The sequence below is a fragment of the Scyliorhinus canicula genome, chromosome 23 (genome assembly GCF_902713615.1).
Source record: "Scyliorhinus canicula chromosome 23, sScyCan1.1, whole genome shotgun sequence".
Taxonomy (NCBI): Eukaryota; Metazoa; Chordata; class Chondrichthyes; order Carcharhiniformes; family Scyliorhinidae; genus Scyliorhinus; species Scyliorhinus canicula.
The window spans coordinates 12,697,738-12,722,943 of NC_052168.1; the positions used below are offsets into that span (position 1 = coordinate 12,697,738).

General features: G+C 50.7%; 1 protein-coding gene across 1 annotated transcript in view; it reads right to left on the reverse strand.

Moving 5' to 3' along the window:
- Positions 1 to 1,323: 1,323 nt before the first annotated feature.
- tmem184ba (transmembrane protein 184ba) overlaps positions 1,324 to 25,206 on the reverse strand; it is a 35,400-nt gene continuing 11,517 nt past the window's right edge. Inside the window, exons 6-8 of the mRNA XM_038783969.1 lie at positions 21,139 to 21,333; positions 18,088 to 18,108; positions 1,324 to 6,246 (exon numbers count right to left, since the gene is read on the reverse strand). Of these exons, the coding sequence (XP_038639897.1) occupies positions 6,008 to 6,246; positions 18,088 to 18,108; positions 21,139 to 21,333 (455 nt within the window). The 3' untranslated portion in view covers positions 1,324 to 6,007. The remainder of the gene's footprint in view (positions 6,247 to 18,087; positions 18,109 to 21,138; positions 21,334 to 25,206) is intronic.

A 25,206-nucleotide genomic window follows, 5' to 3' on the forward strand; every position in this document is an offset into this window, starting at 1 on the left:
ATGTGAGGGGAAGAGAGAGAATGTGAGGATAGAGAGAGAGAGAATGTGAGGGGAGAGAGAGAATGTGAGGGGAGAGAGAGAATGTGAGGGGAGAGGGAGAGAATGTGAGGGGAGAGAGAAAATGAGGGGAGAGAGAGAGAATGTGAGAGGAGAGAGAGAATGTGAGAGGAGAGAGAGAATGTGAGGGGAGAGAGAGAATGTGAGGGGAGAGAGAGAATGTGAGGGGAGAGAGAGAGAATGTGAGAGGAGAGAGAGAGAATGTGAGAGGAGGCAGAGAATGTGAGGGGAGAGAGAGAATGTGATGGGAGGACTAGAGCCTGGGTGGGGTGGGGGTGGGGAGCGGAGTGCGATTGCCGATTGGGGGGGCGGGGGGGTGGGTAAGGTTGCCAACCCTCCAGGATCGGCCCTGGGAGTCTCCCGGAATTGAAGACCACCCTCCAGGACACCTCCGTGCGCGGGGGACCCTGGAGATAAATCAGCGGGACATTAAAAAATGTTTTCTGATTTCAATTTCCTTGGAACGTTTCCCTTTTACCAGACCGAGAAATGTGGGAAAAGTGTGGGTTAAAAAGGCGCGCATGACTGACAGTCGTACATCATCCAATTGGGCAACGGGTCTTCCTGCTTTCCGATTGGCGTAAAGCAGCTCGCGCGCCACAACGGGCCGGCTAATGGTTGGAGCCGGTCGATGGAACCTCCAGGAATACATTTAATCACAGTTGGGTACCCCAGGAGGGACGGAGAGAGGGAGGATGTCTCAAATCCTGCCCCTCCTGCTGAAACATGAAGAGAATGGCAAAATTAGAAAGTAGTCAAGCAGAGAGAGCCTCTCTTACCAACCTTTGAGTAAGCGTTGGTTCGAACTCCGACCCAAGGAGTGTCTCCGCCGTGTTCAACTTTGAATGTACCAAAGAAAATGAGACCAAATAGAAAGCACCCAGCCCCCCCCCCCCCCCCCCCCCCCCCACCCACCTCCCCCCACCCAAATAAATTCCCCAGTCACAAAAGTGTAGCGGACAACCCGACGTGCCAATCTATATAAGATCTTTATTAACTTTCATCGAGGAGAAAACATCACGAGAACCAAAATAGAAGCAGCTTCCTTGAATTCATGTACACAAATGGTGGCTAAAGATACAAAACTAGGAGTTTCTGTCATCTGAGATCTTTATATCATACATTATTTCAATATATATGTATATTATGTACAATATTACACCACAACCTCATAAATATGAGCTCTCACTCACATCCCCCCCCCCCCTTCCCTCCCCCCCCCCCCCCCCTCTGCCAACCGAATGGAGCCCCCCCCCCCCTCCCCCCCTCGTCTCCAGCCACCTGAGAGAAAAAAAGGGGCGATTGCCTTGAAGGATCTTGAGCGAAGCCCGAGGAGGTGGGGGTCTCGCAATTTTTTTAAAAATATAAATTTAGTGTACCCAATTCATTTTTTCCAATTAAGGGGCAATTCAGCGTGGCCAATCCACCTCCCCTGCACATCTTTGGGCTTGTGTGGGCGAAACCCACGCAAACACGGGGAGAATGTGCAAACTCCACACGGAGAGTGACCCAGAGCCGGGATCGAACCCGGGATCTTGGCGCCCTGAGGCAGCAGTGCTAACCCACTGTGCCACCGTGCTGTCCTGGTGTCTCGCAATTTGACCGGTTTAGCCATTTAAAAAAAGAAAAGACGAAAAAAATATCGTCACACAAGTTGCTCGAAAAGCACAGCTAGGTCAAGGACAAGAGGGATCCTCAGCTAACTGGTTCCAACCCAAATAGCCAAAACCGAGGAAGAGATCTTGAGGAATATATTTTTCCATAAAAGGAATTTAAATGGATATGGAGAGAAGAATGGGGAAGGGAGAAAAAAAAATCAGGTGGTCTTAAAAACACATATTCTAAGCTGCCAACGCTGGAAGAAACCCGAAACGCGCTAATTTAGGAGAAGGCTTTGTCGAATATCTCACCAACCGGTGTGTGAAAGGCTCCCAAAGTTTTACGCAGACTTCCCAGGACACCTCAATGGCGTGGCTGGCATTGTAAATGGAAGGGTTTAGTGTGGTGGGTGGGGGAGAGGGGGGGATAACAATTAGCCGAAGGGACAGTTGAGGCCTTGCCTTCAGTAGCTTGGGTCGGTTCAAGGCCCACATTCCTAACCCGCTTTGGCCCCGCTCCCAGGAAAATCAGGCAATCAAAATTCTCCTCTTCCCTCAGCTCAAACAAAAAAAAATAATGAAACTTGGCCAGGGGAGCCATTGGAATTGTACAAAATCCAATTAAAAGATCAAAACTGGGTGACCAACCTACGCAAACAGAATATTGGACTGATTCATCCCAGGGCAAGTGTGTTATTTCCTTTTGCAGTCAATCTGAAAATGTATTCCAAAGTTGGCTTGTGTCTTGGGATAGGTTAAGAAAATGTCCTTGTTCAAACAAGCAGATGAGGGCAACGCACCTCTATAGTTTTTCAGCAAAAACAAACGATCTCCCAACAATGAAGAAAATGTTCCTTTTTTCGATCATGGATTGGCTGAATTTTTCTTCAATTAAGAGGAGGTATTGAATTCACCGGTGATAACTGTAATTTAACGGGTTATGCACCAACATGTCCTCTTTCAGCCTAGCCACATTACAGTGTGGGTGAACAGCGCTGGATCCATAAGGTTGGGGGCCAAAGGTCTAAGCCAGCCAATAAGGTGCGAGATGTAAGCAGGGAGGAGAAGGAGTCTCCAGTTGACCTCATTGTCGAAAGCTGGCCTCAACTGAGGTGGGAGCATTAAAGGAACTTATTCCCGGAGGCAGGATGCGAGGGCCATCTTAGTCCAGCGAGAAAACAGACTGGAGCGGTGGGGCCCCATGCCCAGAGTGCCTCGGGCCAAGCTCTCCGGAAGGCCAGAGAAGGGGCTCAAACCTTTGACGCAAGTTTCAGAAAGGGCGTTGGGAAATGGGGTTGGGGAGGGAGAGGTGGCAGGTAAGGCAGGGTCCACACACACACCTTCCCGGAATGGAAGGACTTGATCACTGCTGAAGAAAAGGGTTTGAAGGTATGAAAATCTGTAGGCCTACACGCAGAACACAAACTGGCACCGTGTATGTGTAATATTGAGATGACTAGTAACTTTCGTCAGGCAATGGAAAACGACACAGTAATTAGAACTCAACCCAGTACACTGAGTGAATGGGGAACGCAACCAGAGAAACAAGCAAACAGTCAGAAACAAGGGCCGTCGGGATTCAACGTTCCTGCCGACGGAATCTCACCGCCAGCGAAAGGCGCGGAGAAACACGCGGATGGAAGGATCCAGCCCGAGCTCTCTGTTCACACCTGCAGGGTCAGCGAGCAATCCTTTGAAGGATTTGTTTCGAACATTCAGCAGACAGCTTGTCGAGATAACAGCTAAAAAAAAATGCAACACCCGCTCGCTTCTAATGCCAGTAGGCGAGTATGCAGAATAATTTTGAAATTCACTTCATTCTCCACAGAAAGAGAAAAAAAAATGCGAACAATCTGGTTTCCCGGTTTTGGGGGCCAGAGGGATGTCGCCACCACCACTGGGTGACTCACCCTTTGGTGCCAATTGGCATTGATGGCAACCAGATACCACAGCACCCTCCTAAACTAACCTAACACCCTGCACTTACTGATGTCAAGCAGTGAAGTCACCACCGTAAGTAAAAAAACAGGCCAACGGACCATCACTGACATCTTTCCATTGGCACCCTGGCTGGTATAATTAGCTTTCCAGTTGTTAAGAACCCAAGGTTCTGATATTTAAGTAAAGCCACCATTGACCCAGATGACCATAGGCTGCTTTCCCCTTTTGGGGGGGGGAAGTGGGGGGTAGAACTGACCGGTGGTGGTTTAACCCGAGGGTCACCACACCTCAGACGAGGGGCAAAAGTTGAGAGGGCGGGGCCTTCATGAATCACCTCAGCCGGTACGGGAACTGAACTCGCGCTGTTCGCCTCGCTCTGCATCCCGAACCGGCCGTCCAGCCAACGGAGCCAAGCAACCTGGGTTGAAGTCTCCTGTCGATGTTGCACCAGGTTGGGCGGCACGTGGCGCAGTGGTTGGCACTGGGACTCTGGCGCTGAGGACCTGGGTTCAAATCCCGGCCCTGGGTCACTGTCCGTGTGGAGCTTGCACAGTCTCCGCGTGTCTGCGTGGGTTTCACCCCCACAACCCAAAGATAAGCAGGCTAGGTGGATTGGCCACGCTAAATTCCCCATTAATAGGAAAGAAAAACTAATTGGGTACTCTAAATTTATTTTTAAAAATTAAAATTTTACACCAGGTTATCTGTGCAGGTGAAGTCTCTACAGCAAATGTTATCCTTGGGATGATAATCAAATTGGTATTAGATTGATTCCAGAGTATTGAAAGGCAATACTCTCGAGTTAGGCCTGGAACCTTGAGGGAAAATAGAATCGTCATGTTGGCCCCGACAACAGCTCTCGTGTTCAAGACACTAACCGGCTTGAGGTGGAGATGTGTGCGTCATACAAAAGGCCCAGGTTCAGCTCCTGGCCCGTGAGGAACCAGTGGGACTGGTCTCGGAAAACAACAATGGCTCCAGAATGGCCCTAAATAAGAGTCAGAAAAATTCAGGTTAAGGGGGCAATTTTAATTCAGCTCTCCCAAGCAGGAAGCAGGGTGGAGATCTGGAGGTTGCCCCCCCTGTCAGATATTTCGCTCAACGGTCAGTCAGCAGTTCAGTTAAAATGACTTGCTCGCCAAGTGTTCCGCATTGGCTAATATAATTGAACCATCACAGGCGAGTCCAGAGAGAGAGAGAGAGAGAGAAAAAAATACATTAAAATCCAGTACTTACCTACAAATTAAACACTTTCCGTCAATAAATAGAACCTCTAAATGAGAAAACGCTACACGGGTATGATTAAAAGACACGGGTTGACCACCCGTACAAATTGGAAAATGGCAGGACAGGCAGTCACGGCAGCTCATCCCACGATAGGTCTTGAGGAAGCGGGACGGGCCTTGCACCATGGTCACGCCCTTCCAGACTTTTTACAGGCGGAACCATGGTGCAAGGGCCACGTGGTGGGGAAGGGGATGACGCGGCGGGGCAACCCAAGGGAGGGAAGAGGGGGGGGGGGGGGGGGGTGAAGAGAAGGCCATTGTTCCGAAGATGCTTGTGGAAGCGGAGCCAGACCCCTGATATCTGCAGGGGCGCTCGACACTCAAGGCGGAAGTACTGAAAAAGATTCCAGTTAAAGCCCTTTTCCGGGTGAGGTGGGTTCACAAAGGGGTGGTGGAAAGTAAGGGGGCAGAGAGGTTTCCATTGGGGAGGAGGGGGGGGGGGAGCAGCACTGACCTCTCTACTACTGAAAAAAAAAATTACAAAACCCATCCCTCGACAGTCTCAGTGCTGATTGGAAGCTACTGACATGGAGGCAGCCGTGAATCCAGAGGTAGCCTCGCTGTTAATGTTCCTGCAATTTCCAACGTCGAGTCTGTGTGTACCCATGGCCTTCACAAGGGCCGGTTTAGAGGCAGTGCTTGTTCCAGTTACACTGTAGATTACCCCGCGACACAATTCCCCTCCCTCCCCCCCGCAAAACAAAACATTTAAAAATCGCACCTTTAAAACAATGTCAAGTAGGCCTCTATTGATCGATATGCTTCACCCAGGCAACAATTGATCAAGGCGCCTTGATAACGGAATGTAACTTACTGCAAAACGCTGGGCTAAAATCAAATTTTAAAAAGGCAAAAAACGGATCTCCTTCGGTTTATGGGGTATTTTTATACAGATTTCTAACGATATCTCGTTTATTTTGAACCCGCCCTGACTGAAAGTGGGGGGGGCCGGGGGGGGGTCGGGGAAACGGTCGCCTCAGAAAACTGGCGCAGTTCTCAGGCGGGTGTCACACCCCCGCCCTCCTCTCGCGGAGAAGACCCAATTTTCCTCAGGCCGGGCCCCAGTCGAGGTCCGTCGCGCCGGCCGATTCTCCCCCTCACCCCACCCTCCCCCCAGCCCGCCGCTCAGAACTCGTCGTCCGAGCTCAGGAGGAGGGTCTTCTCCGTGTCGCGGATGCTGGAGGAGCTGTGCGTCCGCGAGACGATGTGCCCGTTCCGCCAGGGGGTGCCGTGCTCCAGGGTCGACTGCTGGGTGTACTGCTGGTAGGCCGGCGAGAAGTTGTGGATGGCGTCTTGGACGATGTCGTGCGGGTTCATGGTCTCCTTCAGGCTGCTCGAGATGCTCTTCATGGGCGCGCAGCGGCCTGTCCAGGAAGGGAGGTGGGGGGGGGGGTGGGGGGGGAGAAAAAAAACCCGTCAAACATCAGACCGGCAGTCAACGTCACCGATTCGTTCAAGAACCACAGAAAAGTTACGAAGCGGAAAGAGGCCATTCAGCCCATTGTGTCTGTGCCGGCCCGAAACAGAAATTAGCCGCACATTTTAATCCCACTTTCCAGCACCTGCCCCCCCCCCCCCCCCCCCCCCAGCCTTGCAGGTTACATCACCTCGGATGCAGGCATCTTCTTAAAGGAGTCGAGTGTTTCGGCCTGAACCATCAACCTAGGCCACGAATTCCAGCCGCCCGCCGCCCCGCTGGTTTCTTTCCTCCTCGCGTCCCCTCTTAACCTTTCTGCCAATCACCTTTGCCTCGATAATTGGCCCCCCTCGGCTAAAGGAAACAAGTCTTTCCTGCCTACCCCGTCTAAGCCCCTCAATTTTGCACACCTCGATTAGGTCACCCCCTCAGCTGTAGTACAGAAAGCGAATGAGGGGGTGAGTGTGGGGAACGGTAGAAGATGTAGCATAAGCTGCTTCCTTGATGTACGCTCTGACAAAGGAAGGTTCAGACTTGGAGATAGGTTTAACACATTTATTGAATAGTTAACATTTCTCCTACTTGAGTTTGACTCTCCTGCTAATCTTACTATAGTAACTCACTCTAACTAACCAGTCTGCTCTAAGCCATGCGGTGGGTGTGATGCTTCCTGATCTGCCCCTGTCGCCTGTGGAAAGAGAAAGAGCATGTGTGCTCTGTCCTTTTATATGGGTTGTGTAATGCCCCCTTGTGGTAGTGTCACCTCTGGGTGTCTTGACTGCCCATTGGTCGTGTCTTATACAGTGTGTTCATTAGCTGTATGTCTGCATGTCATGATGTCTCTGGTGTTCCCTCTAGTGTTTAGTCTTAGTGTATTTGCATTAACCTCTTGTGTATTTACAGTGATGCATATCTCCACAGCAGGGGGGGGGGGGGAGAAAGAGTTGTTAAACATGGCCTGTGGCCAATCCTTCCAAGTGCAAGTTCTTCCTCCAACTCCCATACAATTTGTCCACCAGACATTGGCAGATCACTGGACAACCACGGTAACGTGAACCTAAAACAGGGCCGGAACGTCCCGGTGGGTCACGCCAGTGGGATCTTCCAGGCCCGCCGATGGGCATCATGGCGATGGAGGGGTGCCTTTAATAGGAAACCCCCGCCGACAACCCCGGGACCAGAAGGTCCCGCCACAGGCCACCTCCTGCCACCTCTACAACCTGCGACTCTCAGTCGAAACTCTCAACTTTCTCCCAGCGAATCTTACCAGCATGCAAAATAAACCTGAAACAAAAATTAAGAGCCATCTTTTTATTGCGGGGATTGTAAAGCTCATCATTAGGAGCAGAAGTGGGCCATTCAGCCCCTCGAGCCTGCTCCACCATTCAGCCCCTCTACCCTGCTCCACCATTCAATGAGAACATGGCCTAACTCCATACACCTGCCTTTGGGCCCGTATCCCTTCATATCTTTGCTTAACAAACATCGACCTATCTCAGATTTAAATTTAACAACTGATCCAGCATCATTTGTGGGAGAGAGAGTTCCAAATCTCTACCAACCTTTGAGTGAAGAAGCTCTTCCTAACACCCCTCCTGAACAATCTGGCCCAAATTTTCAGACTGTGCCCCTTAGGTCTAGAATCTCCAACCAGCGGAAAGAGTTTATCTTTCTAAGGCTATACAAGGCTCTGGTCAGGCCTGTTTGGAGTATTGTGAGCAGTTTTGGGCCCCATATCTAATGAAGGGGGTGCCGGCCTTGGAAAGGTTCCAGAGGGGGTTCGCAAGAATGATCCCTGGAATTAAGAGCTTGTCGTATGAGGAGTGGTTGAGGACTCAGGGTCTGTACTCGTTGGAGTTTAGAAGGATGAGAGAGGGATCTTATTGAAACGTACAGGATACTGCGAGGCCTGGATAGAGTGGAGGTGGAGAGGATGTTTCCACTTGTAGGAAAAACTAGAAGCAGAGGACACAATCTCAGACTAAAGGGACACTTTCAAAACAGAGATGAGGGGGAATTTCTTCAGCCAGAGGGTGGTGAATCTGTGGAACACTTTGCCGCAGAAGGCTGTGGAGGCCAAATCGCGGAGTGTCTTTAAGACAGAGATAGATAGGTTCTTGATTAATCAAGGGATCAGGGGATATGGGGATGATAAAAATATTAGCCATGATTGAATGGCGGAGCAGATTCGATGGGCCGAGTGGCCTAATTCTGCTCCCATGTCTTATGATCCTATCCTGTCTTTCCCGTTAATATCTTGAAGGTCACCCTTAACCGGCCTAATATGCGCAATCTCTCCTCAAAAGTTTAAACTTGTTCCCCCGTTTCAAATTACTATTTAAACAAAAAAAAACCATCCTGGTGCTCCGAATCGAACTGCTCGAGTGGTATATTTACATCATGGTTCTAGATACTGCCTCTGATGTGAGAAATGGTGATTGTTATTGATTCTAACTTAACCGAAATGGGAAATTATTCCAAATGTGCTTTAAAATCATGAAAATCGATAGCTGAAAAAAACAAACTGTCTTAATTCAACGCATTTCAGTTAACGGTTAAAGGTGACTTTACCGGCAAAATCATAAGTTTAAAAAGGTCCAAAAGTCCCAATAATTCAGAGATGGATCTATTTTAAATATTGATTTTTTTTTTCTATCGATGCATAAATTTAATACACAGATTTTATCACGTGTGCAAATTATACATTTTTAAGATGTTTTCTTTGGCATGATGTGGGAGCCACTGGTACCACCCGTCTTTGTTGCCCACCCCTAATTGCCCTTGAACAGAATGGCCCGCGCGGGCATTTCAGAGGACAGCTAAGAGCAGCGCTGGGCAACCGAGGCTGGTGAGTAGGCCGCATGAGAGGCCCTCCTTCATCTCAGGGGGCCGCAAGATTGAAATCGAGGCTCGTTCACTAACCCTGATCCCATGAATAAGATTAACCATAATCACTTATATATTAATAGAGCTGTCGCCGACTTCAAATGGTAAAAAAAAAGGAATATTTACATTTTGGACACAGGGACGCACGGCTCCCACAATGGTGTGAGCAATCAGCACGCACCTCACTTTTTTTTGTTAGAAATTTATAGTCTCCATAGAACATAGAACAGTACAGCACAGAACAGGCCCTTCGGCCCTCGATGTTGTGCCGAGCAATGATCACCCTCCTCAAACCCACGTATCCACCCTATACCCGTAACCCAACAACCCCCCCTTAACCTTACTTTTGAGGCCACTACGGGCAATTTAGCATGGCCAATCCACCTAACCCGCACATCTTTGGACTGTGGGAGGAAACCGGAGCACCCGGAGGAAACCCACGCACACAGGGGGAGGACGTGCAGACTCCACACAGACAGTGACCCAGCCGGGAATCGAACCTGGGACCCTGGAGCTGTGAAGCATTTATGCTAACCACCATGCTACCGTGCTGCCTTTTTTTTCCAATTAAGGGACAATTTAGTGTGGCCAATCCACCTACCCTGCATATCTTTGGGTTGCGAGGGCGAGACCCACGCTGACACGGGGAGAATGTGTAAACTCCACACAGACAGTGACCCAGAGCCGGGACCAAACCTGGGGCCTCGGCGCCATGAAGCAGCAGTGCTAACCACTGCACCACCCTCGCTGCTCACCTCACTCGCCCTCTCTATGTACGAATCAGATTCAGTTAGGCCGTTAGGGAAAAAAACGACACGGATGGAAATCCGCGGAATGTGGCGACCCTGCGCGCGGGCAACGGTCAACAAAATGTCTCGTGGGGCCGCACTCGGAACCCAGGTGGGCCGCATGTGGCCCCCCCGGGTTAGGGTCGGCCACATCACACGCACACACGAACGAAGACATCAGGTACTTCCTAGGTCAGAGGTGACCTAGCCTCCCAACTGAGCAGAGCAGGCCAAAGGCGCATTGTGCAACGCTGGGAAGGGCACCGATTTCCACATCTTATCTTTTATTTTGGGGATCAGTCCGCAGGAGATTGCCACATCAGTGCCAGTAAGCGTGGCGTTTTGAGAGGGTTTGCGTTCCTGGCCTCGTCTGCACTGAGCTGTGGTTTGAGATGAGGCAACACGTTAACATTTAGGAGCCTCAGCGGAAGGTGGCGACGAAAGCCTTTTCTTGTCTGGCACGAGTGCCGCAATTAACCCCGAGGCTCTGGAAAAATGAGCGTACGACATGGGAGAGGGTCTGGGCCACTCGGCCCCTCGAGCCCACTCCCCCGGTCAATGGGTTCATGGCTGATCTGACTGAAACCTGCACATTTCCCCCCCCCACCCCCAACCACACCACCGCCGATAACCTTTCATCCACCTATTCTATCTACCTCTGCCTTTAAGACAGTCAAAGGCGCGACTGCCTTCGAGGGCGGGAATTCCAAAGTGTCACATCCCTCGGGAGATAATTCTCTTCCACTCCATCCTAAATGGGCGACCCCCTCATTATTTTTAAACAGTGAGCAATTTTCAAAGAGAATCCCACGCCCGGTGGCCGATGAGAACTTAAGTGGCGAGACGAACAAAATAGGTGACGAGGAGGTCGGCGGTGTTGTTGCTCGAGTGAGAGAGAGAGACTGGGAAAAGACGGTCAAGGGTGCCAGCAAACGGAAGACGTTAAATTTAAGATCGTTCGGGAAAGAAGCAAGTGCAGAGGTCAGGAGGTCAGGTGGTGGGCTGTTGGAACATCAACTTGCATTTATATAGCGCCTTCAATTTAGTTAATCCTGAGGTGCTTTAAATCAGCGTTGGTTGACACGGAGGCCATGGGCTCCCTGTAGTGCAGAAGGAGGCCATTCGGTCCATCGAAAGACCACCCAACCTCGGCCCACTCCCCCATCCTGTCCCATAACCCCACCTAACCCAAGGAACACGAAGGGGCATTTTAGCGTGGCCAATCCACCTAACCGGCACATCTCTGGGCGGGGGGAGACCAGAGCACCCAGAGGAAACCCACGCAGACACGGGGAGAAGGTGCAAACTCCACACACCCGGGTCCCTGGCGCTGTGAGGCAGCAGTGTTGACCACTGTGCCGCCCCTTAGATCAGGTGACAAAAAAGGAGGCCATTCGGCCCTTCGAAACTGCTCCGCCATTCAATAAGACCATGGCTAATCGTCCAACTCAATAGCCTTATCCTGCATTCCCCCCGTATCCTTTGATCCCCTTGGCCCCAAGTGCTCTATCTAACTGCTTCTTGAAAACAGACAATGTCTCAACTACTTCCTGTGGTAACAAATTGCACAGGCCGACCATTCTCTGGGTGAAGAAATTTCTCCTCATCTCCGTCCTAAAAGGTCTCCCCCGTATCCTCAGACTGTGACCCCTGGTTCTGGACACCCCCACCATCGGGAACGTCCTTCCTGCATCTACCCTGTCCAGTCCTGTTAGAATTTTATAGGATTCTATGAGACCCCCCCTCATTCTTCTGAACTCCAGCGAATACAATCCGAACCGATTCAATCTCTCCTCATACGTCAGTCCCGCCATCCCTGGAATCAGTCTGGTAATCCTTCTCTGCACTCCCTCGAGAGGAAGAACATCCTTCCTCAGATAAGGAGACCAAAACTGCACACAATACTCCAGGTGTGGCCTCACCAAGGCCCTGTATAATTGCAGCAAGACATCCCTGCTCCCGTACTCAAAACCTCAATTATTCGTAATATAAGAACATAAGAACTAGGAGCAGGACTAGGCCATCTGGCCCCTCGAGCCTGCTCTGCCATTCAATTAGATCATGGCTGATCTTTTGTGGACTCAGCTCCACTTTCCGGCCCGAACACCATAACCCTTAATCCCTTTATTCTTCAAAAAACTATCTATCTTTACCTTAAAAACATGTAATGAAGGAGCCTCAACTGCTTCACTGGGCAAGGAATTCCATAGATTCACAACCCTTTGGGTGAAGACGTTCCTCCTAAACTCAGTCCTAAATCTACTTCCCCTTATTTTGAGGCTATGTCCCCTAGTTCTGCTGTCACCCGCCAGTGGAAACAACCTGCCCGCATCTATCCCCTTCATAATTTTAAATGTTTCTATAAGATCCCCCCTCATCCTTCTAAATTCCAACGAGTACAGTCCCAGTCTACTCAACCTCTCCTCATAATCCAACCCCTTCAGCTCTGGGATTAACCTAGTGAATCTCCTCTGCACACCCTCCAGCGCCAGTACGTCCTTTCTCAAGTAAGGAGACCAAAACTGAACACAATACTCCAGGTGTGGCCGCACTAACACCTTATACAATTGCAACATAACCTCCCTAGTCTTAAACTCCATCCCTCTAGCAATGAAGGACAAAATTCCATTTGCCTTCTTAATCACCTGTTGCACTTGTAAACCAACCTTCTGTGACTCATGCCCTAGCACACCCAAGTCTCTCTGAACAGCGGCATGCTTTAATATTTTATCGTTTAAATAATAATCCCGTTTGCTGTTATTCCTACCAAAATGGATAACCTCACATTTGTCAACATTGTATTCCATCTGCCAGACCCAAGCCCATTCACTTAACCTATCCAAATCCCTCTGCAGACCTCCAGTATCCTCTGCACTTTTCGCTTTACCACTCATCTTAGTGTCATCTGCAAACTTGGACACATTGCCCTGGGTCCCCAACTCCAAATCATCTATGTAAATTGTGAACAATTGTGGGCCCAACACGGATCCCTGAGGGACACCACTAGCTACTGATTGCCAACCAGAGAAACACCCATTTATCCCAACTCTTTGCTTTCTATTAATTAACCAATCCTCTATCCATGCTACTACTTTACCCTTAATGCCATGCATCTTTATCTTATGCAGCAACCTTTTGTGTGGCACCTTGTCAAAGGCTTTCTGGAAATCCAGATATACCACATCCATCGGCTCCCCGTTATCTACTGCACTGGTAATGTCCTCAAAAAATTCCACTAAATTAGTTAGGCATGACCTGCCCTTTACGAACCCATGCTGCGTCTGCCCAATGGGACAATTTCTATCCAGATGCCTCGCAATTTCTTCCTTGATGGTAGATTCCAGCATCTTCCCTACTAACGAAGTTAAGCTCACTGGCCTATAATTTGCTGCTTTCTGCCTACCTCCTTTTTTAAACAGTGGCGTCACGTTTTCTAATTTCCAATCCACCGGGACCACCCCAGAGTCTAGTGAATTTCGGTAAATTATCACTAGTGCATCTGCAATTTCCCTAGCCATCTCTTTTAGCACTCTGGGATGCATTCCATCAGGGCCAGGAGACTTGTCTACCTTTAGCCCCATTAGCTTGCCCATCACTCCCTCCTTAGTGATAACAATCCTCTCAAGGTCCTCACCTGTCATAGCCTCATTTCTATCAGTCGCTGGCATGTTATTTGTGTCTTCCACTGTGAAGACCGACCCAAAAAACCTGTTCAGTTCCTCAGCCATTTCCTCATTTCCCATTATTAAAACTCCCTTCTCATCCTCTAAAGGACCAATATTTACCTTAGCCACTCTTTTTTGTCTTATATATTTGTAAAAACTTTTACTGTCTGTTTTTATATTCTGAGCAAGTTTACTCTCATACTCTATCTTACTCTTCTTTATAGCTTTTTTAGTAGCTTTCTGTTGCCCCCTAAAGATTTCCCAGTCCTCTAATCTCCCAGCAATCTTTGCCACTTTATATGCTTTTTCCTTCAATTTGATACTCTCCCTTATTTCCTTAGATATCCACGGTCGATTTTCCCTCTTTCTTCCGTCCTTCCTTTTTGTTGGTATAAACCTTTGCTGAGCACTGTGAAAAATCGCTTGGAAGGTTCTCCACTGTTCCTCAACTATTCCACCATAAAGTCTTAGCTCCCAGTCTACCTTAGCTAGTTCTTCTCTCATCCCCTTGTAATCTCCTTTGTTTAAACACAAAACACTAGTATTTGATTTTACTTTCTCACCCTCCATCTGTATTTTAAATTCCACCATATTGTGATCGCTCCTTCCGAGAGGATCCCTAACTATGAGATCATGAATCAATCCTGTCTCATTACACAGGACAAGATCTAGGACCGCTTGTTCCCTCGTAGGTTCCATTACATACTGTTCTAGGAAACTATCGCGGATACATTCTATAAACTCCTCCTCAAGGTTGCCTTGACCGACCTGGTTAAACCAATCGACATGTAGATTAAAATCCCCCATGATAACTGCTGTACCATTTCTACATGCATCAGTTATTTCTTTGTTTATTGCCTGCCCCACCATAACGTTACTATTTGGTGGCCGATAGACTACTCCTATCAGTGACTTTTTCGCCTTACTATTCCTGATTTCCACCCAAATGGATTCAACCTTATCCTCCATAGCACCAATGTCATCCCTTACTATTGCCCACATGTCATCCTTAAATAACAGAGCAACACCACCTCCCTTACCATCCACTCTGTCCTTCCGAATAGTTTGATACCCTCGGATATTTAACTCCCAGTCGTGACCATCCTTTAACCATGTTTCAGTAATGGCCACTAAATCATAGTCATTTACGATGATTTGTGCCATCAACTCATTTACTTTATTCCGAATACTACGAGCATTCAGGTAAAGTACACTTATGTTGGTTTTTTTACCTCTGTTTTGAATCTTAACATCTCCAGTTTTATTCCTTTTGTTATTACTAGGTCTATTCACGGAGCTCCCCTCAGTCACTGTACCTTGTACTGTCGCCGTTTTAGTGCGAGGATGGATAAATATTTGACAAATATCTTCTGTTAATAAATAGAAATTCTGGAATGATTTAACTGGACAGTAGAGAGCTTGGACACGTGGCCTAATCCTTGTTGTAAAATGTGATGCTGTGTGATTATTTCACAAGTATTATTTTCATATCCAACCCCCCCCCCAAAAAAAGTGTCCCATTTTTCAAACCAGTACCGTGAATAGTTGGGGAGAAATTAGCTGAAGTGTTGGCTAATGTAGACTTGAGAGATGAACAGACACTTCCAACACCGATGAAGGTTCAACTCAATTTTATTAACTAACTTCTAACTAACTAACACACGATGACTGTGGGTCTAAGTGATGCTAACTTAAAACTAGAGACCTAAGCCTGGTCCGAACCAGTTGATTCTCTCAGCACGTGGGGTGAGTCTGTGCTGGGCTGGATGAGTTCTTGTTAAACTCAGAGGCAGCACCCAGAATGAGCAGGAACCGTAGTGCCCTCTGCCTTTATAGTGTGTGTATTCTAACTGGTGATTGGCTGCGGTGTTTGCACGTGTTGATTGGTCCGTGTGTGTGTCCATCAGTGTGTGTCTGCACCATGATATACTGGTGTATGTTATGACAGTAGTGAGTTGCCAATAATTTTGACACAATGATCAGCCCCAGCAATCCGCAATCAACAAGTTTGCGTAACACTCACATCGCTGTGCATGCTGCCGTTAGATGCAACCTACAAGGTTCACAACATTGAGCCAGCTTAGGCCAGCCTCCCGCACAGCTAATGCAGCCTGGCGTGTCAGTGCGGTTCGGAGGGAGTGCTGCACTGTCAGAAATGTCGTTCAACACGCCCCGGTGGGTGTAAATTATCCCCCAGGCACTACAAACAGCAGGAGCCATGCTCCTCAGCGTCTTAACTGACATTTACCCATCAACCGATCACTCCAGAAGCTCGGAGCAGTGCTTGGGGTCTCGCCATGCGCGATTCTGCTGCTATATTTATCACCGTACTTTATACGGTCCCAGCGCCGGGAAGGGTGTCTGTTCGCGCACAGACAGAGAAGTAACTGGATTAATCTGTTTTGGATCCAATTTGTACCCACAATATATTTCCTGACACCCCATTCTAAAAGTGAGTCAATAAATTCCCCCCCTCCCCACAAATTAATCTTATTAATAAGTCAAATGAACAGGCCATATGTGAAGGAATGCATGCGCGAGAGTGTGTGCGAGAGTGTGTGCGAGCGCCCGCACGAGGGAGTGCGTGTGCGCCAGTATAAGTGAAGGAGTGTGTGTGTGGGCGAGTGTGCGCGTGACGGACTGCGCGTGGGCACGTGACGGACTGTGCGTGGGCGAGTGCGCGCGACGGACTGCGCATGGGCGAGTGCGCGCGTGACGGACTGCGCGTGGGCGAGTGCGCGCGTGACGGACTGCGCGTGGGCGAGTGCGCGCGTGACGGACTGCGCGTGGGCGAGTGCGAGCGTGACGGACTGCGCGTGGGCGAGTGCGCGCGTGACGGACTGCGCGTGGGCGAGTGCGCGCGTGACGGACTGCGCGTGGGCGAGTGCGCGCGTGACGACTGCGCGTGGGCGAGTGCGCACGTGACGGACTGCGCGTGGGCGAGTGCGCACGTGACGGACTGCGCGTGGGCGAGTGCCCGCGTGACGGACTGCGCGTGGGCGAGTGCGCGCGTGACGGACTGCGCGTGGGCGAGTGCGCGCGTGACGACTGCGCGTGGGCGAGTGCGCACGTGACGGACTGCGCGTGGGCGAGTGCGCACGTGACGGACTGCGCGTGGGCGAGTGCCCGCGTGATGGACTGTGCGTGGGCGAGTGCCCGCGTGACGGACTGCATGTCGGCAAACTCGCTCTTGAGTGACTGCATGAGTGAATGTATACACATGCGCGAGGGAGCAAGGGAGTGTACGCACGTGCACACATTATGCACAGATCAAAACCATGGGTCAGAGAAGCATTGTAGAGATTTTTGAGCCACTCCTGGCTCTCATTGCCTGAACTCAATACAGGTGGCATCTCTCAGATGAGATGTTACACCGGGGACCCCACTGTCCTCAGAGGCAGACGGGCGGATGACATGGCACCCTTTCAGAGAACAGGGCGGGAGTTCCTCTTGGTGTCCTGGCTGATATTTATTCACCCAGTGGAGGTTACTAAAACAGATTGTCCGGCCGTTTGTGGGAGCTTGCTGTGCAGAAACTCTGGCCACATGCCCTGCATTACAACAGTGACCACACTGCAGACAGTCATTCAGCGGGAGTGAAGAGCTGCGGACCGGCCCTGAGGTCGCGAAAGGCGCTATATAAACGCAAGTCTTTCTCTCTTCCGACTCAAACATGCGGTGCCAACCCTCCCACCAGGGAGCGAAGGAAATTCGGACGATAGGGCAGCGCATTCGCCGAGTACAGATCAAACTTAATAATAATCTTTTATTGCCACAAGTATGAAGTTACTGTGAAAAGCCCCTTGGTAATGTGGAAGTGGATTACATTTATTGTCTTGTTTTAACCTTGCTGTCTGTACGTAATATTAAGGTTCTGAAATATATCTGTGATCATCCAGTAAAAGGATGTTAAAGGGTTGAGGGAATGAAATGAGAACAGAACTCTGTATCTGTTAGTGCAGAGACAGCAAAGATGAGTGTGTAAAACCTTGTCAACCGAGACAATGGACATTGGAATGTGAAAGAGCTGACTCAGGAGCACGAGAGGGAAGGAGATAAGGAAGTTGGACCTGATGGCCGGATAGGATAAGAAAACCATTAGCAGCAGCAGTATTAGTGAACCGTGCTAATGATTATGTCATAGTCACCACCCTACCTCAGGATAATAATTCCATATAAGTACATGTTCTGGATCCTTGCCAAATCATTGGTGTATCTAGGAAATTAAGGGGACCACTCCTAAGCTGTGATTGTATAAAGGGACAGTCCGTACTCTGGGACTTTGGCACTTCTCGAAGGTGGTTCCCCGACTACTTAGAGATTTGTCCCGGCCGTGAATAAACGAATATTCCTTACTGACGTGTTCGAGTGTTTTACTTCTGGACTGACGAACGGCTACGTGAAAGCGCAATTCACAGTAACAAAGAGAAGAAGGTAAATCCAGCCTACCGTAGGGCCCGTACGCCAGGACTGTCCCAGGTGGAAAGTTGGCAGAACAGGAAACAGACACAGAGAAAGAGAGAAAGAGAGAGGGAGAGAGAGAGAGAGAAAGAAAGAGAGAATGAGAAAGAACGCCTGCCACCCCCAACTTGCCTTTGGCACCTCACACAGACAAAAAAATACAACAACATCAAAGATACAATAGTTCTCTGGCATGCTCATTCTCGGACATGGGCGTCGCAGACGTTTGCGGCCCGTCCCCAGCTGCCTGGAGTTGGCGGCACTCTGCATAAACCGGCGATTGTTACAGCCGAGCAATTTGCCAGGCGGTTAAGAGTTAACCACACCAGCGGGTGGCACGGTGGCGCAGCGGTTAGCACTGCTGCCTCACGGTGCCGAGGACCCGGGTCACTGTCCGTGTGGAGTTTGCACATTCTCCCCGTATCTGCATGGGTTTCAACCCCACAACCCAAAAGGATGTGCAGAATAGGATGATTGGCCACGCTAAAATTGCCCCTTAATTGGAAAGAAAACTGGATATTCAAAATTTATAAAATAAAATTTAAAGTTAACCACACCGGGGCGGGACGGGAGACAGCAAAAGCCCAAGAGGAGACCATTCGGCCCCTCAAGTCTGTGCCAACTCACCGAAACCTAGGCCCACTCTCCTCTCCAAACCCCGTAACCCCACCTAACCTGCACATCTTCGGACTGTGGGAGGAAACTGGAGGAAACCCACGCACAGACACGGGGAGAAGGTGCAAATTCCATACAGATGGTCACCAGAGGCCGGAATCGAACCTGGATTCCTGGCGCAGTGAGGCAGGGTTGCTAACCGCGTGCCACCGCGCCGCCCAGTTTCCTTCCCTGGAGGGAGCCGACGTGAGCTTTCCAAACAGCATTGCGGTTCCGTGGTCGTTATAATCGGCAACAGGCCTGGACTTCCGAATTGTTTCAAAGCCCCCCCCCCCCCCCAGTTCCACGGGTAGACCAAACTGCCACGGTGGAATTTGAACAGGCCGCTGGTCTGGTGACAACCCACTGTGCTCCACAGCGTGACGAACGAGGACCAAGTCAGTGTCCACCTGGCGCAGGTAGGACCGGCACCGCCAGCACCCACCCCCCCGTCTCGAGTGGCACCTCACCGGGCTCAGTCGTGCCAACCAGCAGTGGGAGCTCCTGAGCAGAGCTGTCAGCCAACCGGTCCGAGAGGGGCGAGGTCTGGGTGGGCCGTAAGGTACCAGAGTTGTGTGCACACACATGGGTAGGATTAGGATTTGGCTTTATCTCGTACGATTAAGGTGTTAAGTTTATTTTTCTCCTCGAACATCGCTAAAAATAATTCAATGGCCATTCCCAGGATGCTTTGGGGTTCAACGGCGACAGAAATGGCCGGAAAGACTCCAGGTCAGGCAGCGGCTGCAGAGGTTGAGGTGCGTTAGCAGTTGTGGGCGTCGACACTTTTGTCTTTAATGTGTCGGTGGTGGGGGTGGGGGGGGGGGTGAATTTAATGGATGGGGCCATGTGTTTCAGGATGAGAACTTTGCCTTGTCGCAACCTTTTATGGTCACATCACCAAGGCTTGAGGGAGGAAGGTGGAGTTCAGGAGGAATAGTCACCGTGTTGGCACCTGCCATTTCTTGAAGGGATTCTTTCCTTTCTGGTGGAAAGCATTTCTCTGTCTCCACTCTTTGTGAGTGAGCGAGCGGGTGGGAGCCAGAGGACATGTGTGAGCTGTCAAGAGTCCAGACTTGTTGGGGTCCAGGACAGGGTGCTCTCGGGGGTATGGGTTGGAGAGGGGAGGATCTCGGAAGTGTACCAGGTGATGCAGGAGGTAGACAAGGCCTCGGTGGAGGAGCTGAAGGGTAAATGGGAGGAGGAGCTGGGTGAGGAGATTGAGGAGGGGACGTGGGTGGATGCCCTAGAAAGGGTGAACTCCTCCTCTTCGTGTACGAGGCTTAGCCTCATACAGTTTAAGGTACTGCATGGGGCTCATATGACCGGGACAAGGATGAGCCGGTTTTTTGGGACCGAGGACAGGTGTATTAGGTGCTCAGGGAGCCCAGCAAACCATGTCCACATGTTCTGGGCATGCCCAGCGCTGGGGGAATTTTGGAAGGGTGTAGCAAGAACGGTATCGAGGGTGGTAGGATCCAGGGTCAATCCGGGCTGGGGACTCGCAATATTTGGGGTTGCAGTGGAGCCGGGAGTGCAGGAGGCGAAAGAGGCCGGTGTTCTGGCCTTTGCGTCCCTATTAGCCCGGCGGAGGATTCTTCTTCAGTGGAAGGATGCGAGGCCCCCAAGCGTGGAGGCCTGGGTCAACAATATGGCGGGGTTTATTAAATTGGAGAGGGTGAAATTTGCCCTAAGGGGGGTCAGTGCAGGGGTTTTTCAGGAGATGGCAACCATTCCTAGATCTTCTGGCAGAACGGTAAAAACAAAAGGTCAGCAGCGGCAGCAACCCGGGGGGGGGGGGGGGGGGGGGGGGGCGGGTTGTCTCTTTTTGTTTTGGGTTGAATATCTGTTTTTTGTGAAAATGTGAATAAAAATTATTTTATTTTTTTTTAAAAAGAGTCCAGACTTGTTTCAGCACAATAATTAATATTAATAATAATCATTTATTGTCACAAGTAGACTTCAATGAAGTTACTGTGAAAAGCCCCTATGGAGCCGTTTTGCAAAACATTTTCCGTGCCCCAATTAAATTGCCATGGGAGCCAAGGGGCCACGTTTTGTCTCCTGGCAGTTGGCATAAGAGTCGTTCTGATAAGCCACAATCATGGCACGAGGGCATGGGAGTCTGTGTGTGTGTTTGGGGGGGCGGGGGCACAATTTGGATGGAGGGGCGTCTGGAACAGCTATTTCAGAATTTATTTTTTAAAAACCCGCCACCGATTCAAAAATTGGTTGACATGGAAGATCGAAGACATTTTATGACAAAGTCTATCAAGTTACTTCCCACCCCAACCGTCGCGTTAGAAACTATTTCGCGAAGCAACAAGAAACGCCCGTCACGGTTGACGTTTACCCACAATTTCATCAGGTCCTCCCCGCGTTTACCTTGCGAGTCGATTGGCTTATCCCCGTACACCTTGGAGGTGAACGCGTAGCGCAGCGCAATGGCGGCAAAGAACATCTCGATGCAGATGATGAAGTTCTGGTAGCCCGCGGCAACAGTCCCTTCGCCCACGTAGACCTCGGCCGAGTCGATCTTGGGAATGGCCCCGCACTTCTCCAGAATGGCCAGCAGCATCCCTGAAGGAGGGGGAGGCAGAGAAACAAAATACCAGAGCGCTGTTTGCAAGGCCGGCGCTGCCCTGGGGCAAGGGAGGGGCTGGAGGCGGGGGTACACACGAGCATTAATGTGTCCCAACCAACGATGAGGCATTTCTCAGAGGCTGTGTGGTGTTAGCAGAGGGCGAGCTCTGAAAGGGAAGCGTTTTAGGGATACTTTCTAAAAGCAGGAAGCATCAGCGAGCGCGAGGGGTTGGAGAGAGTAGGGACTAGAAGGTTGGCTGCCCAGTTTCCCCCACTTCAGACATGCGCGCGTGCTCCCCCCCACCCCAAATTCGCACACTGCACCCCCCCCTCCCCACCGCCCCCACCCCAGACACGCAGGGGAGAGCTGCACCGTCACACCTGCTGCTTTTTGGAATAGATGTCAAACCCGTGACTGGGGGGGGCAGCACGGTGGCCCAGTGGGTTAGCCCTGCTGCCTCACGGCGCCGAGGTCCCAGGTTCGATCCCGGCTCTGGGTCACTGTCCGTGTGGAGTTTGCACATTCTCCCCGTGTCTGGGTGGGTTTCGCCCCCCACAACCCAAAGATGCGCAGGGTAGGCGGATTGGCCACGCTAAATTGCCCCTTAATTGGAAAAAATGAATTGGGTTCTCTAAATTTATTTTTTTTTAAACCAGAGACTCGAACCATCATCTCAGATAGTCTGAAAGACGCTGAGATGGACTACCCGAGACATTGGGGGCGATCTCTCTGTATCCTGGCCAGTACTCACCCCTCAACTAACACGGCCACCTCCAAACCGCTCACCATCCCGACTTGGAAATATATCGGACGTTCCTCCACTGTCGCTGGGCCAAAATCCCTGGAACTCCCTCCCTAACAGCACAGTGGGTGTACCTACACCACATGGACTGCAGCGGCTCCGCTAACACCACTCCTGTCCGCTCAGCCTCTGAGAAATGCCTCGTGGTTGGTCGAGACAGATTGGTGTTCGATTGGGGCTGGTAGGTGCCTCCCCAGGGCATATTCGAGGGCTAAATTAGGGATGGGCCATAAATGCAGGCCTCACCAGCCACGCTTAACACCCCACGGATAAATTAATTCACATCGGTATTAATGGGATCTTACTGTGCGCAGATTGGCTGAACGTCTTCCCGCATTACAAGACTCACTACGTTTCAGGGAGGCGAAGGCCTTTCATTGGCTCCGAAGCCCGGAGTGGGCGCTACACAAATTCAAACCTCGGTGTTGATTTTTTTTAAATTTTAGCATCTTCAAAATCGGGGAAGACGAATTGGTCAGAGGGGACGGTGGGAAAGGGCCACGTGATGACAGGTGTGGGTCCTCGTTTTGTCAGGGCCCTGGGGGAGTTGCCAGTCGGGTTATGGTTGAAGCCAGAGGGTGCTGGATAAACCCAAGAGGTTCTGTGGAGAGAGAAGGCACCCAAATGTGGCCTAAAGAGAGGGGCACCCAAATGTGGCGCAGGAGCGTTCTTGACTACGAGGGAACATTAGTGAGGGCTCCTGGTCCCACTTTCCTGTGCGGAGAAGCGGAGATGACCTTGCTGGAGAAGGGTCATTTAGATCCGAAACGTTAGCTCCTAGGTACTGTTGCCATAATGGAACATTAATCACAAAATGTAGCTTCCGGCCTTTTTAAAAGGAATTTCGTTCATGGGATGTGGCCGGGCCCACCGTTTATTGCCCGTCCCGGATTGCCCCTCGAGAAGGTGGTGGTGAGTCGCCTCGTTGAGGCCGCTGCAGTCCCTCAGGTGTAGGTACAGCCACTGTGCTGTGAGGGAGGGAGTTCTTGAACTGTGACCCCAATGACATGAAATGAAAAGAAAATGGCTTATTGCCACGAGTCGGCTTCGAATGAAGCTACTGTGAAAAGCCCCTAGTCGCCACATTCCGGCGCCCGTTCGGGGCGGCTGGTACGGGAATCGAACCGTGCTGCTGGCCGGCCTTGGTCTGCTTTCAAAGCCAGCGATTTAGCCCAGTGTGCTAAACCAGCCCCCGAGGCTGTGACCTTATGTTCCAGATTCGAAGGAACGGCGGTATGGGGAGGGGTCGGTGGTGGGGGCAGTGGTGGCGGGGGGGGGGGGGGGGAGGGTGAGATTTCCTATCCCCGGTTTCAGCGGGCAGGAATGCCGGAGGGGGTGGAGAATCCAACGGGAATCCCCAAACGGCTTTTACACTGGCAGGACTTCCCCTAACCTGACTGTTCGCATCAATAACGCAATGGGGAATCTGGATTTTCCCCGTTTACACAAATAAAATAAAAATAAATAATCTTTATTGTCACAAGTAGGCTTACATCAACACTTCAATGAAGTTACTGTGAAAAGCCCCATTCGAATATGCAGGTCTTGACCCCCGCCCCCCCCCAGCACCGTTGGACTGTCAATTCACGTTGGCATGAGGGAACCCCAACGTGAATTACAACAGGTCCCCCCACGACGGGCACCTGGGGAACGGGGGGTGGGGGGGGGGGGGGGGGGGGGGGGGTGGTGGGCGGGTGAAGCACAGTCCCCAGAGGGGAGAGGGTCACGCCCAGGCATGTACCCTGGCAGTGGAGCCGGCAGGCTCCGCCCCTCTTTTCCCGCCCGAGTTGACGCTCAAGTCAAAGAAAATGGGAAAATTGAAATGAAATGAAAATCGCTTATTGTCACGAGTAGGCTTCAAATGAAGTTACTGTGAAAAGCCCCTAGTCGCCACATTCCGGCGCCTGTTCGGGGAGGCTGTTACGGGAATCGAACCGTGCTGCTGGCCTGCTTGGTCTGCTTTCAAAGCCAGCGATTTAGCTGTGTGCTAAACAGCCCCTGTCTTGTGCTAAACAGCCCCTGTCTGTGCTAAACAGCCCCTAAATGTCTGTGCTAAATTACGCCCATAGTTCCAAATGAGGATGGTGTGGGGGCTTGGGAGGGGAGCCTGGGGGCGGTGGGCATCCCCAGGCGTAGTTGCACCTTCCTGCCAGCAGAGGATGCCCGCTGCCTCAGTCGCACCACAGTGCTGCCAGCTCCAGCCAACTCTACAGGTTAATTTAGAGCAGGATGCATATTGAAGGAGTTGTCGGAAGGCCAAGGCCTATTTGACTCATCGTGTCCAGTGACAGGAGGATGGGCAACCAGAGGACACAGAGTTAAGCTCGACAGGCAGAGGAGAGAGGAGGGAATACTACTGCCTTCAAACGCAGAGCTGGGTTATTCACGATCGGGAACACGCTCCCCGAAAGTGGGGTGGGCGCAGGTTCCACAGGAACATTCAGAAGCGAAATGGATGTCTGCTTGAAGGAAAGCTATTTACAGAGCTCTGGGAATTGTGCAGGGGAATGGAGCTAATTGGATAGATCCTTCGAAGAGGCACAATGTACGATCCTGAAGTAATTTATCAGATGCACTAAGTGGCACGGTCGCACAGTGGTTAGCACTGTTGCTGCACAGCGCCAGGTTCCCAGGTTCGATTCCCGACTTGGGTCACTGTGCGGAGCCTGCACGTTCTCCCCGTGTCTGTGCGGGTTTCCTCCGGGTGCTCCGGTTTCCTCCCACAAGTCCCGAAAGACGTGCTTGTTAGGTAAATTGGACATTCTGAATTCTCCCTCCGTGTATCCGAACAGGTGCCGGAATGTGGCGACCAAGGGATTTTCACAGCAACTTCGTTGCAGTGTTAATGTAAGCTTATGTGTGACACTAATAAACATTATTATTATTTTTTTATTTTCACCAAGTTTCTTGGCAGGTTGGAGAGTGGATCAGGGAACTATCGTCACATTTGAAACCGAGAAGCAAGATGCATTTTTATTGGGGACGTCTTGGTAAGGACACACACCCAGGGAGGTGGGGAGTGGGCATCTTCTTTGCGCCCCCCCCCACCCCCCCAGCCCAACCCAAG